General features: G+C 40.5%; 2 protein-coding genes across 2 annotated transcripts; both read right to left on the bottom strand.

Annotated features, from left to right (window-relative positions):
* Window positions 1-394: 394 nt before the first annotated feature.
* Window positions 395-6,008, bottom strand: LOC135485959 (C4b-binding protein alpha chain-like). Its single transcript, XM_064768390.1, has 7 exons — window positions 5,963-6,008; window positions 5,697-5,888; window positions 5,392-5,583; window positions 4,621-4,809; window positions 3,981-4,064; window positions 3,420-3,513; window positions 395-1,268 (listed from the first exon to the last, which is right to left on the bottom strand). The coding sequence occupies exons 1-7, from the start codon at window positions 6,006-6,008 to the stop codon at window positions 1,109-1,111; spliced, it is 957 nt and encodes a 318-aa protein (XP_064624460.1). The 3' UTR covers window positions 395-1,108.
* Window positions 6,009-9,321: 3,313 nt separating this feature from the next.
* On the bottom strand, window positions 9,322-11,720 carry LOC135485958 (sushi, von Willebrand factor type A, EGF and pentraxin domain-containing protein 1-like). The gene is made up of 5 exons (XM_064768389.1): window positions 11,690-11,720; window positions 11,340-11,531; window positions 10,751-10,942; window positions 10,147-10,338; window positions 9,322-9,710 (listed from the first exon to the last, which is right to left on the bottom strand). Exons 1-5 carry the CDS (start codon window positions 11,718-11,720, stop codon window positions 9,322-9,324), a joined length of 996 nt encoding a protein of 331 aa, XP_064624459.1.
* Between the last annotated feature and the right edge of the window lie 603 nt (window positions 11,721-12,323).

Genomic DNA, 12,323 nt, shown 5'->3' with positions numbered 1-12,323 from the left:
CAGCAGGTCAACAGGTAAAGGCTGTTCCAATCATCCCCCTACAGCCAGCTGTTCAACAGGTAGTGTTAGTCACCCCACAGGGAGTGCAGGTAATTGATTAATCCCCTGCATATAAACAGCAATGGCTTGGCTTGAGAATTGAGAGTGTCCGATTAAAAATCCCTCATTACTGCTCCGCTGAAGTAAATTTCCGAAAATAAACATAACGTTGCATCAGGATAACATGTCACCTGCAAACGTGCAAAATTTCGAGACGAAACACTACCCCCAAATGGCACTTTATCGAGCCGCCTAATAGTATTATGATATAGATAAGGAACGGAGGAGGAGGTGGAAACGAAGAAAAGACACCTGAGATGATGAAAAAGAAGAAAAGAAAAATATTTAACTTAGATTTTAATATTTTCACTTGATAACAAAGCCTGTCCACATTCTCATTTCATAACTTGAAAAGCCCAAAACAATAATACAGTCAAGTTATTTGCCAGAAGATATAGAGAAAATATCATGATAGAAATATCTGATAAAGCTAATTAATGTATTTATAGTAATTGGGTGACTATATAAAAAGGCCAAGGTGCAAGAACAATCAAACAACTATCGATTAATTAAATGTTATTTTGAAATTTGACCAATTAACATGACAATCAATGTTGTGCCATCAAATCTGTTATTAATAAGTTCATCCCCTACATGGACTTCCTAACATGCCTAATTCAAGACGTTTTCTGAAATTTGATCAATTTTGTTTCACACGATACCTTCAGTGTCAGTCAGTGGTGAACATCGGCAACGTCGCGTACCTCGTCTGTATTTTTCGTCCCCATGTACGTTACCAGAAAATATCAATGTTAGAATGCACTAAATGAAGATATTTTTCGCCAGTTATTCTGTTTTTTATTATCTATCTGTGAAAATCTCATTGTGATGCCTTCAGAAGAACGGGTTTAACTCCTCTGAGAAATAAATTATGTCTCTAAAAATGTACAAAGGATTTTTGCCACTGACCAAGTCCTGTGACGTCGAAAACTGGCGTGACGTAAATCGATTATCACCAACTGAAACACAGCTATAAATCTCCTGAATAATTTGATGTTGTGTACTTTCCTCAAACAAAATCTAGGCGGAACGTCTCATCAGAACTGCCCCTTGTTTCGTTTTGTCCTTCGTTCCATTCCTCTATATTGTAAAGTGGATTCTGGAAGACCCTTTCTTTGGATTTGGCAGGGGGCTCTTCTTCGAGTGTTTCATGTGGTGGGCTTTCTCGACTGGAAAATATCAGACAAGACAAACAAAATTAACATGTATGGATTGTTTGACAAGAAAAGAACTATCTTATCGTTTAACACCACGATGCATGCCCTGTCCGCCGGCACTGTGTGGTTTCATTCCAAGACCGATACATTTGAATATCTGGCTTTAGACCAATGTCTGAGGAAATCGAGCCTCTTGTTGCAAAACACCGCGTTAATCGCTAATGTGGAGATAGCATAATGTGCTATTCACGCTGTATAAGAAAGTTCAGCAAACCGGCTCCGATAGGCAAAGATGGTCGACGATGAAGCTGGACTACAAATTTTCTGATCAAATGAATACTGAAAACTGTCGAATTTTGCGAATAACCTTGATTCGCGAAAATAAAAATTGCCACATTTGTATTATTATTGGAAAAACTGCAAGATACGTGGTCCACTTCACAGGTGCAAACATTTTAGCTACAATATTTGACAGAATGGAAGAATTGAGATTTGACCTGACGTTTTATGAAAGACGTCTGAAATAACCTGGGATTCTCATCGAAACAAGTCATTAGGGCTGAAGGCCGAACTTAAAGCAGGCAAACTTCTTAATAGACTTTTACACTATTATCACATTTTTCACTTTTTCATTGGTGGCTTCTTGCCACTGTCCTGATATGATCAGATCTCCCTGATCGGCACTCTTTCATTTTCTAACAGCTTAACTCACCCATACAATACCGGAGGTGATGAGTAGTACACACCAACTAAATTGTTCTTTCACCCTTGTACGATCCTGATCCAATACCTATTTTTTTATTATTATTATTATTTAATCTAAAGTGATGTTTGATACCCTTTCCTTGAGACTGAGGGTCGAAACATAACAGGAATTGATTATTCGGCAAACCCGGCTTCCCATACAGCGACTCTTTTGACCAATATGGAGAGCTGAACTCATTCATACATTAGCCTGCAAGGAGCTCATTATCATATCCGTATTATCATTCATGGCAACGCGGTAAACAACACTACTGGATGTATAGCGAAGGAATTTGCAATGTATTTGCTACACTTATCAGTTAATCACATTTTAATTCTCAATAAACTCTTGTGGACAATTTTACATAAGGACTTATTTTAAATATTCAAAAGTGAATTTAGAGCGAGAGCGATTGTAAATTATGCGCCTATTAATTCCAATATGATATCTGTTCACTGCGCTGATTGGCCATGTTGTGAAGTCTCCAGCTCGCCAAACAGGGAAGAATTTTGTAATGTTTGGCAAGCCGGGCTGGCAAAACTGGGTTGATTTTCAATGCTGTTCGGCAAGCGGCTCTCCAAACAGAACAAAAATGATGCTAGTTCGGCAAGCTGCTTGCCTGATATCCCCAGCCAACATAATATGCAATAAAAAAAATGTCAAGGAAACGTCATTTATTGTTTGCATTTGACTTTCTATAAAAGTCGACCCGGCATTTCCCGCCTCCAGGTTTGTTGTAGGGTGTGATCGCACGAGCACTTACATCTTCGCCATCCTGGAAGCAAGATTGAAACCGGTATGAGTTGAACGAAAGGCATTAGGCATTGTTTTGGGTGTCAGCAGGAGTGGAATATCGAACCTATCCAGCGTATTCAAAATTTGGGCTGCGAGATTTGAGAGAAGAACGCACAAGTACGATCGATCATATTACGCTAGTCATCCGGTAACTCCACTGGCTGCCGGATATGACTCGTATGGTTTTCAAAGTTTTGCTACCTATGCTAATAGGGGTGTTCATTGGTCGGCATGGTTTCCAACAGCTTCCCCTCGCCGAATTTGTTCGTCGTTCAAGGTCAACCGCTTTCGTTTGCTTCAAGTTGCAACCAAAGCGCACGAAGACTTCATTTGGGACAGAACCTTTTTGGCGAGTGGTCCATTTCTTTGGTTTGGAACCAGCTGCCGACCCATATAAGGATGGCAGACAGTATCATTTCGTTTAAGCACTCGCTAAGGACATGGCTGATTGAGAAACGATTTGAGGGATTTTTGAGGGAAGTTCAGATAGAATGGAAAACCTCAGACTCCAGTCAAGCTGAACTTGGCACCGACATGTAAAAACCACAATAATCCGGTTGGCTCTTTCCGAATCTATCGTGTCAGTATTGCATGCATTGTATTGTAAAATGGGAATGACGTACCTTTTGTTTTTAATTGCCAAAATAATACCAATGATTACCAAGACGAGAACAACTGTCGCGCAGCCAATACCAATTCCGATGTTCATTGCTGATACTGAAAATAGAGATAACAAAGAAGACACCAAGAGAGAGGTTTTAAATTATTTATGTGTAAAAAAACCTCATGTAAACAAATTTAATAGAGAGGTTTAGAAATGGTCACCGTATACATGCACGCAGCAAGGGCAAATGTGGTCATGACCGAGTTAGCAGAAATATTCTCTATTTGCACGCTCGGGAATTGTGAAAGGAACACACAATGAAAAACCTAGCTTTTCCTCATTTTGCATTACTTTATATTCGACCGATGCGGAAACCTTCAAATCGCACTGTGTATAAGGAACTCGAAATTCGCATTTTACCTCATTTGTGTCAGCATTTGAGAAAGGCAAGCACAAGTTACTGATGATGTAACAAGTGACAGGGTTAGTAATTGTGTATAATACGCAATAGTTTCCGTTCAATTGCTCAGTGAAGTCTTTAATTACTCATTCTTAATTTTTGTTGACGATCCCAACTTACCTGATTCATCACGCGTATTTGTTCGTCCTCCCACGTCTCCATGCACGTAATTCAATGTCGACGAAGGTGACTCCAATCCAATTTCTGTGAATCAAATCAAATCGAGTTGACCTTGGATTTTTTGGTCAATCAAATCGCATTTTGTAAGGATTAAATCAAAGAAGGCATAAGCATGTACGTATAGGGCAAAACCAATGGAAGTTGTCGCTCTTTTACTAATACTCGACTTAAGTTTTACTGAACACTGCCATATTCTGTGAATGGCCGCGAGCTCTCCCGATAGTGATTATTAAAGCAGAAGACTTGTAATGAAATATGTGATTACACTAGTATTACCGTGCTTCAGAAAGTCTTGCAGATTGAGGTCAACTTAGTTCGTTCAAAATCAAAATTTGAAATTAAATTTGATATATTCCTAATAAGTAAATGATGCATTGAATATGATTTGGACAGAGCTACTGACGCGTGTAAACACGTAGAAATGCTCTACACGCCAATTAAGATCGCGCTTAAGTTTCTATTTACTGTGCTGCGCCTTGCTTATTTCAGATAACCAACAGAAGACATGTTAGATACACCAACAAACCACGACTTAGGAGACGAAGAAAACTTATATCGGAAATTGCCAAAAGGTTCTCACCTGTGCAAATCGGTATTGGATCTGCCCACACACCCTTGATGCTAGTCTTATTCTCCTGGACGCAAGTGGACGTTGCCTTCCCAGTAAGAGAATAGTTCTCCTCGCAGCTGTATGTTACTGTTGAATTATATTGTAAGGAACCAGTGGATGCTTTACCATGCTGTAGAACGGGTTGGTCACAGGTAATTCCTTGAGAGTAGAATAGAAGCGAATGTTTTATAGGCATTATAGATCGTGGCTTCAAAGTATATTTCTTTTGTGAGGGCAATGTGCTTGGTCCATACTCACATGTTGGCCCATAAACACAAAAGCAAAGTCCCCGACCCCCAAGGCCTTTGGTATTTTTCGACGTCCTCTCCGCAGTCCACAATCAGAGCTATAAGGGTCAAACGTACTCTTAATCGCGGACATTGTATGAGTGAATATGTCGCTTGGTCGTAAAAAATATGTGACCATGACCGTTTAGTTACTGCCTACGAAAAACTGAGCTGAATGAATTTAATAACATTGTGCTTCGATCTCATTTAAGTCACACAAGAACTATTAAGCGTCAACTGTTTCATGTTGGTCCCAAGCCGCTTGCTCATCTTGCAACGAATGTGCGCACTAGTTACCAGCGGCTCACATGTTGTTGCTGTAAAATATTAACATTAACATGAACAAATATTTTGCTGATATGACCACTTCCATAGGGAGACGCAAGAAAATGTTACCACAACTTCAACTGCCCTCGCAAATATGCTAATCGTGTTCAATAAGTATTGGACTTACCTTTGCAAACAGGCGTTGGCTCTGACCACTTTCCCTTGGCGCTGTTTGGATCTTCATGAACGCATGTAGAATTTGTCTTTCCATCGATAAAGAAGCCTTCGTCGCATCTAAAGATCACTGTCGTGTCATGGGTACTTCGCCCACCCGCTATTACTTGTCCATTCAGTAAAAATGGTGTGTCGCAACTTATGGCTGGAAAATGAATCAAAGTACGGGATTGTATCGATAATGATAATGATCAAGGCAAAACATGGGGGAAATGTAAAGAAGAAATGAGGAAAGCTTTCTCTCTGGAAGAACATTACCTTTACACACAGGCGTCTGGTCAGTCCATTTCCCATAAACATTGTCAGTTCCGCTTTGACTACACTTTGAGCTCCCTTTCCCATCCAGAACAAAGCCTTGGTTACAATGATAGGTTACAGTTGACCCATACACGGCTGCTTTGATGACTGATACATGTCCGTTTGATATGACAGGGGGTTCACAGGTAATAGCTAGAAAAGAAAAGAAGAATACAACACAACATTAAGGACCATCTCGAAACTCCTTCAAACCACAACATGTTCACTATGGGTGCATGGGAAGGCAATTGGCCAATCGTGAGCAGTAGGCATTGGGCTTACCTTTGCAAACAGGCGTTGGCTCTGACCACGTTCCTTTTGTGCTGTTTGGATCTTCATGAACACACATAGAATTTGTCTTTCCTTTAAGAATAAAGCCTTCGTCGCATCTAAAGATCACTGTCGTGCCATGGGTACTTAGCCCATCCGCTATTACTTGTCCATTCAGTAGCAATGGTGTGTCGCAACTTATCGCTGAATAAAGAATCAAAATACGGGATTGTATCGATAATGATATGGATCGAGGCCAAAAATGGGGGAAATGTAGAAAGGAAATGAGGAAAGTTTTTTCTCTGGAGGTACTTTACCTTTACACACAGGCGACTGGTCAGTCCATTTTCCATAAACATTGTCAGTTCCATTTTGACTACACTTGGAGCTTCCTTTCCCATCGAGAACAAAGCCTTGGTTACAATGATAGGTTACAGTTGATCCATACACGGCTGGTTTGGTGACTGATACATGTCCGTTTGATATGACAGGAGGTTCACAGGTAATAGCTAGACAAGAAAAAGAAGAATAAAACACAACATTAAGGACCATCTCAAAATTTCTTCATACCACAAACAATTTAAATGTTTATTATGGGTGCATGGGAAGGAAATTGGCCAATCGTGTGCGGTAGGCATTGGACTTACCTTTGCAAACAGGCGTTGGCTCTGACCACTTTCCCTTGGCGCTGTTTGGATCTTCATGAACACACGTAGAATTCGTCTTTCCTTCGAGCATGAAGCCTTCGTTGCACCTAAAGATCACTGTCGTGCCATTGGTACTTTGACCATCCGCTATTACTTGTCCATTCAGTAACAATGGTGTGTCGCAACTTATGGCTGGAAAAAGAATCAATGTACGGGATTGTATCGATAATGATGATGATCAAGGCCAAAAATGGGGGAAATGTAGAAAGGAAATGAGGAAAGCTTTCTCTCTGGAGGAACTTTACCTTTACACACAGGCGTCTGGTCAGTCCATTTCCCATAAACATTGTCAGTTCCATTTTGAATACACCTGGAGCTTTCTTTTCCATCCAGAACAAAGCCTTGGTTACAACGATAGGTTACAGTTGACCCATACACGGCTGGTTTTGGTGACTGAAGCATGTCCGTTTGATATGACAGGAGGTTCACAGGTAATAGCTTGGAAAGAAAGACCAATACAAAACATTAACAAAGATCACCTCAAAATTGGCCGCTGATTCATTTCCAGCGAAACCTATTTGGAAGAGAACTGTGAATAAACTTATTGCAGACTGTGAGAACATTTGCTTTATGAATGAATTCAGGGACGAAATGATTTTCAAAATAGAGAGAACGTTTGATAACCCGTCCCTTTTATGGCTGGCGGCTAAGAATGATCCCCTAAATAAGTCAAAATACGCCTCGCTGGCGAGAATTATGACAATTCGTGTCTTCAGAACAGGAAAAACGAAATGCAAATTGTGTGATACAAATGTAGACGATCCTCCTTTACATCTTATCGGCGAATGTGTTGCGCTTGCAAGGCAACGAGAGATGTTTTGGAACAAGATAACAAATGAATGTGAGGCAAATGTAAGTGCTGCCCTCTGGCAGTTAGATGATGACAGTTTCACGAATGTTGTACTAGGAATGCAAATAGATCACTTGGACTTCGAACATCATATGAAAATTATAAAAACTGCGGCTGAAATTTGGGATCGCTTAAACCTGATTAACCAATTCATGTGCATAGGCAAAGTTTAGCCAGCAAACGCTAACCGACTTATCCCATCAGTCCAATTTCAAAGAAGATCATTGTAAATATGTATTTAGATATTTTCCAATTCTTTTTTATTTTGTTTCCTGTTTTGATTATTATTGTTTGATTATTTGTAATGTCTTCTTATAGGAGGAATAAACATAAATATATATTATGGGTGCATGGGAAGGAAATTGGCCAATCGTGTGCGGTAGGCATTGGACTTACCTTTGCAAACAGGCGTTGGCTCTGACCACTTTCCCTTGGCGCTGTTTGGATCTTCATGAACACACGTATGATTTGTCTTTCCTTCGAGAATGAAGCCTTCGTTGCACCTAAAGATCACTGTCGTGCCATGGGTACTTTGACCACCCGCTATTACTTGTCCATTCAGTAACAATGGTGTGTCACAATTTATGGCTGCAAAAGAAATCAAAGTACTGGATTGTATCGACAATGATAATGATCAAGGCCAAAAATTTGGGAAATATAAAAAAGACATGAGGAAAGCTCCAATCTGGAGGAACTTTACCTTTACACACGGGCAACTGATCAGACCATTTCCCAAAAACATTGTCAATTCCGTTTTGACTACACTTTGAGCTCCCTTTCCCATCCAGAACAAAGCCTTGGTTACAACGATAGGTTACAGTTGACCCATACACGGCTGGTTTGTTGACTGATGCATGTCCGTTTGATATGACAGGAGGTTCACAGGTAATAGCTGGACAAGAAAAAGAAGAATAAAACACAGCATTAATGACCATCTCAAAATTAATTCAAACCACAAACATATTAAATGTTGATTATGGGTACATGGGAAGGAAATTGGCCAATCGTGTGCGGTAGGCATTGGACTTACCTTTGCAAACAGGCATTGGCTCTGACCACTTTCCCTTGGCGCTGTTTGAATCTTCGTAAACACAAGTAGAGTTTGCTTTCCATCGAGAAAAAGCCTTCGTTGCATCTAAAGATCATTGTCGAGCTATGGGTACTTAGCCAACCCGCTATTACTTGTCCATTCAGTAACAATGGTGTGTCGCAACTTATGGATCGAAAAGCAATCAAGGTACCGGATTGTATCGATAATGATAATGATAAAGGCCAAATATGAGAAAAATTTAGAAAGGAAATGAAGAAAGCTCCAACCTGGAGGAAATTTACCTTTGCACACAGGCAACTGGTCAGTCCATTTCCCATAAACATTGTCAGTTCCATTTTGAGTACACTTTGAGCTTTCTTTCCCATCAAGAACAAAGCCTGGGTTACAATGATAGGTTACAGTTGACCCATACACGGCTGGTTTGGTGACTGATACATGTCCGTTTGATATGACGGGAGGTTCACAGGTAATAGCTAGAAATGAAGAAAAACAACACATTTTCAAGGACCATCTCAAAATAACTTCAAACCACAACAATTTAAATGTTCAAATACAGGTGGGAAGAAAATTAGCCAATCGTGTGCTGTAACGTTGAACTTACTTTTGCAAACAGGCGTTGGCTCTGACCAATTTCCTTTGTCGCTGTTTGGATTTTTATGAACACACGTAAAATTTGTCTTTCCCTCGAGAATGAAACCTACGTCGCATCTATAGTTTACTGTCGTGCCATGGGTACTTAGCCCGACCGATGTTACCTCTCCATTCAGTAAGAATGGTGTGTCGCAACTTATGGCTCGAAAAGGAATCAAAGTACGGGATTGTATCGATAATGATAATGATCAAGGCAAAACATGGGGGAAATGTAGAAAAGAAATGAGGAAAGCTCCAATCTGGAGGAACTTCACCTTTACACACAGGCGACTGGTCAGTCCATTTCCCGTAAACATTGTCGGTTCCATTTTGACTACACAAGGAGCTTCCTTTCCCATCGAGAACAAAGCCTTGGTTACAATGATAGGTTACAGTTGACCCATACACGGCTGGTTTGGTGACTGATACATGTCCGTTTGATATGACAGGAGGTTCACAGGTTATAGCTAGAAATGAAAAAATATATATAACACATTATCAAGGACCATCTCAAAATAACTTCAAACCACAATAATTTAAATGTTTATATACGGGTGGAGAGGAAATTGGCCAATCGTGTGCTGTAACGTTGAACTTACTTTTGCAAACAGGCGTTGGCTCTGACCAATTTGCCTTGGCGCTGTTTGGATCTTCATAAACACACGTAGAATTGGTCTTTCCATCGAGAATGAAACCTACGTCGCATCTATAGCTCACTGTCGTGCCATGGGTACTGAGCCCAACCGATGTTACCTCTCCATTCAGTAAGAATGGTGTGTCGCAACTTATGGCTCGACAAGGAATCAAAGTACGGGATTGTATCGATAATGATAATGATGAAGGCCAAACATGGTGGAAATGCAGAAAGGAAATGAAGCAAGCTCCAACCTGCAGGAACTTTACCTTTGCACACAGGGGACTGGTCATTCCATTTCCCATAAACGCTGTCAGTTCCGTTTTGAATACACTTGGAGTTTCCTTTCCCATCGAGAACAAAGCCTTGGTTACAATGATAGGTTACAGTTGACCCATACACGGCTGGTTTGGTGACTGATGCGTGTCCGTTGGATATGACAGGAGGTTCACAGGTAATAGCTAGAAAAGAAAAACCAATGCAATACATCAACAAAGATCAACTCAAAATTACTTCAATCCAAAACAAAAATGTTTTAATATGGGCGGGATGGAAATTGGCCAATCGATTGCGTTAATCAGGCGTTGGCTCTGGCCATTTTCCTTTGACGCTGTTTGGATCTACGTGAACACACGCAGAATTTATCTTCCCTTCGAGAATGAAGCCTTCATCGCATCTAAAGATCACTGTCGTGCCATGGGTACTTAGCCCACCCGCTATTACTTGTCCATTCAGTAACAATGGTGTGTCGCAACCTATAGCAGGAAAATAAATCAAAGTACGGGATTGTATCGATAATGATAATGATAAAGGCCAAATATGAGAAAAATTTAGAAAGGAAATGAAGGAAGCTCCAACCTGGAGGAACTTTACCTTTGCACACAGGCAACTGGTCAGTCCATTTCCCATAAACATTGTCAGTTCCATTTTGAGTACACTTTGAGCTTTCTTTCCCATCAAGAACAAAGCCTGGGTTACAATGATAGGTTACAGTTGACCCATACACGGTTGTTTTGGTGACTGATACATGTCCGTTTGATATGACGGGAGGTTCACAGGTTATAGCTAGAAATGAAAAAAAGAACAACACATTTTCAAGGACCATCTCAAAATAACTTCAAACCACAACAATTTAAATGTTTAAATACAGGTGGGAAGGAAATTGGCCATTCGTGTGCTGTAACGTTGAACTTACTTTTGCAAACAGGCATTGGCTCTGAACAATTTCCTTTGTCGCTGTTTGGATTTTCATGAACACACGTAGAATTTGTCTTTCCTCGAGAATGAAACCTACGTCGCATCTGTAGTTAACTTTCCATTCAGTAACAATTGTGTGTCGTACCTTATAGCTTGAAAATGAATCAAAGTACGGGATTGTATCGATAATGATAATGATCAAGGCAAAACATGGGGGAAATGTAGAAAGGAAATGAGGAAAGCTTTCTCTCTGGAGGAACATTACCTTTACACACAGGCAACTGGTCAGTCCATTTCCCATAAACGCTGTCAGTTCCATTTTGAGCACACCTTGAGCTCCCTTCCCCATCCAGAACAAAGCCTTGGTTACAATGATAGGTTACAGTTGACCCATACACGACTGGTTTGGTGACTGATACATATCCGTTTGATATGACAGGAGGTTCACAGGTAATAGCTAGAAATGAAAAAAAAAACAAAAACATTATCAAGGACCATCTCTAAATAACTACAAACAACCACAATTTTAATGTTTAAATACGGGTGGGAAAGCAATTGGCCAGTCGTGTGCGGTAGGCATTGGACTTACCTTTGCAAACAGGCGTTGGCTCTGACCACTTTCCCTTGGCGCTGTTTGGATCTTCATGAACGCAAGTAGAATTTGTCTTCCCTTCGAGAATGAAGCCTTTGTCGCATCTAAAGATCACGGTCGTGGCATTGGTTCTTTGACCACCCGCTATGACTTGTCCATTCAGCAACAATGGTGTGTCGCAACTTATAGCTTGAAAATGAATCGAAGTACGGGATTGTATTGATAATGATAATGATCAAATCCAAACATGGGGGAAATGTAGAAAGGAAATGAGGAAAGCTCCAATCTGGAGGAACTTTACCTTTGCACACAGGCGACTGGTTAGTCCACTTCCCATAAACATTGTCAGTTCCATTTCGATTGCACTGGGAGCTTCCTTTCCCATCCAGAACAAAGCCGTTGTTACAACGATAGGTTGCAGTTGACCCATACACGGCTGGTTTGGTGACTGATACATGTCCGTTTGATATGACAGGAGGTTCACAGGTAATAGCTCGAAAGAAAGACCAATACTATACAATATCAAGGACTATCTCAAAATTACTTCAAACTACTGCTGAACCTACTTTTGCAAACAGGCGTTGGCTGGGACCATTTTCCTTTGGCGCTGTTTGGATTTGCTTGAACACACGTAGAATTTGTCTTCCCTTCGAGAAT

Source organism: Lineus longissimus, chromosome 4 (genome assembly GCF_910592395.1).
Source record: "Lineus longissimus chromosome 4, tnLinLong1.2, whole genome shotgun sequence".
Taxonomy (NCBI): Eukaryota; Metazoa; Nemertea; class Pilidiophora; order Heteronemertea; family Lineidae; genus Lineus; species Lineus longissimus.
The sequence above is the reverse complement of the archived record's forward strand: the minus strand, read 5'-3'. Positions and strand labels throughout refer to the sequence as shown.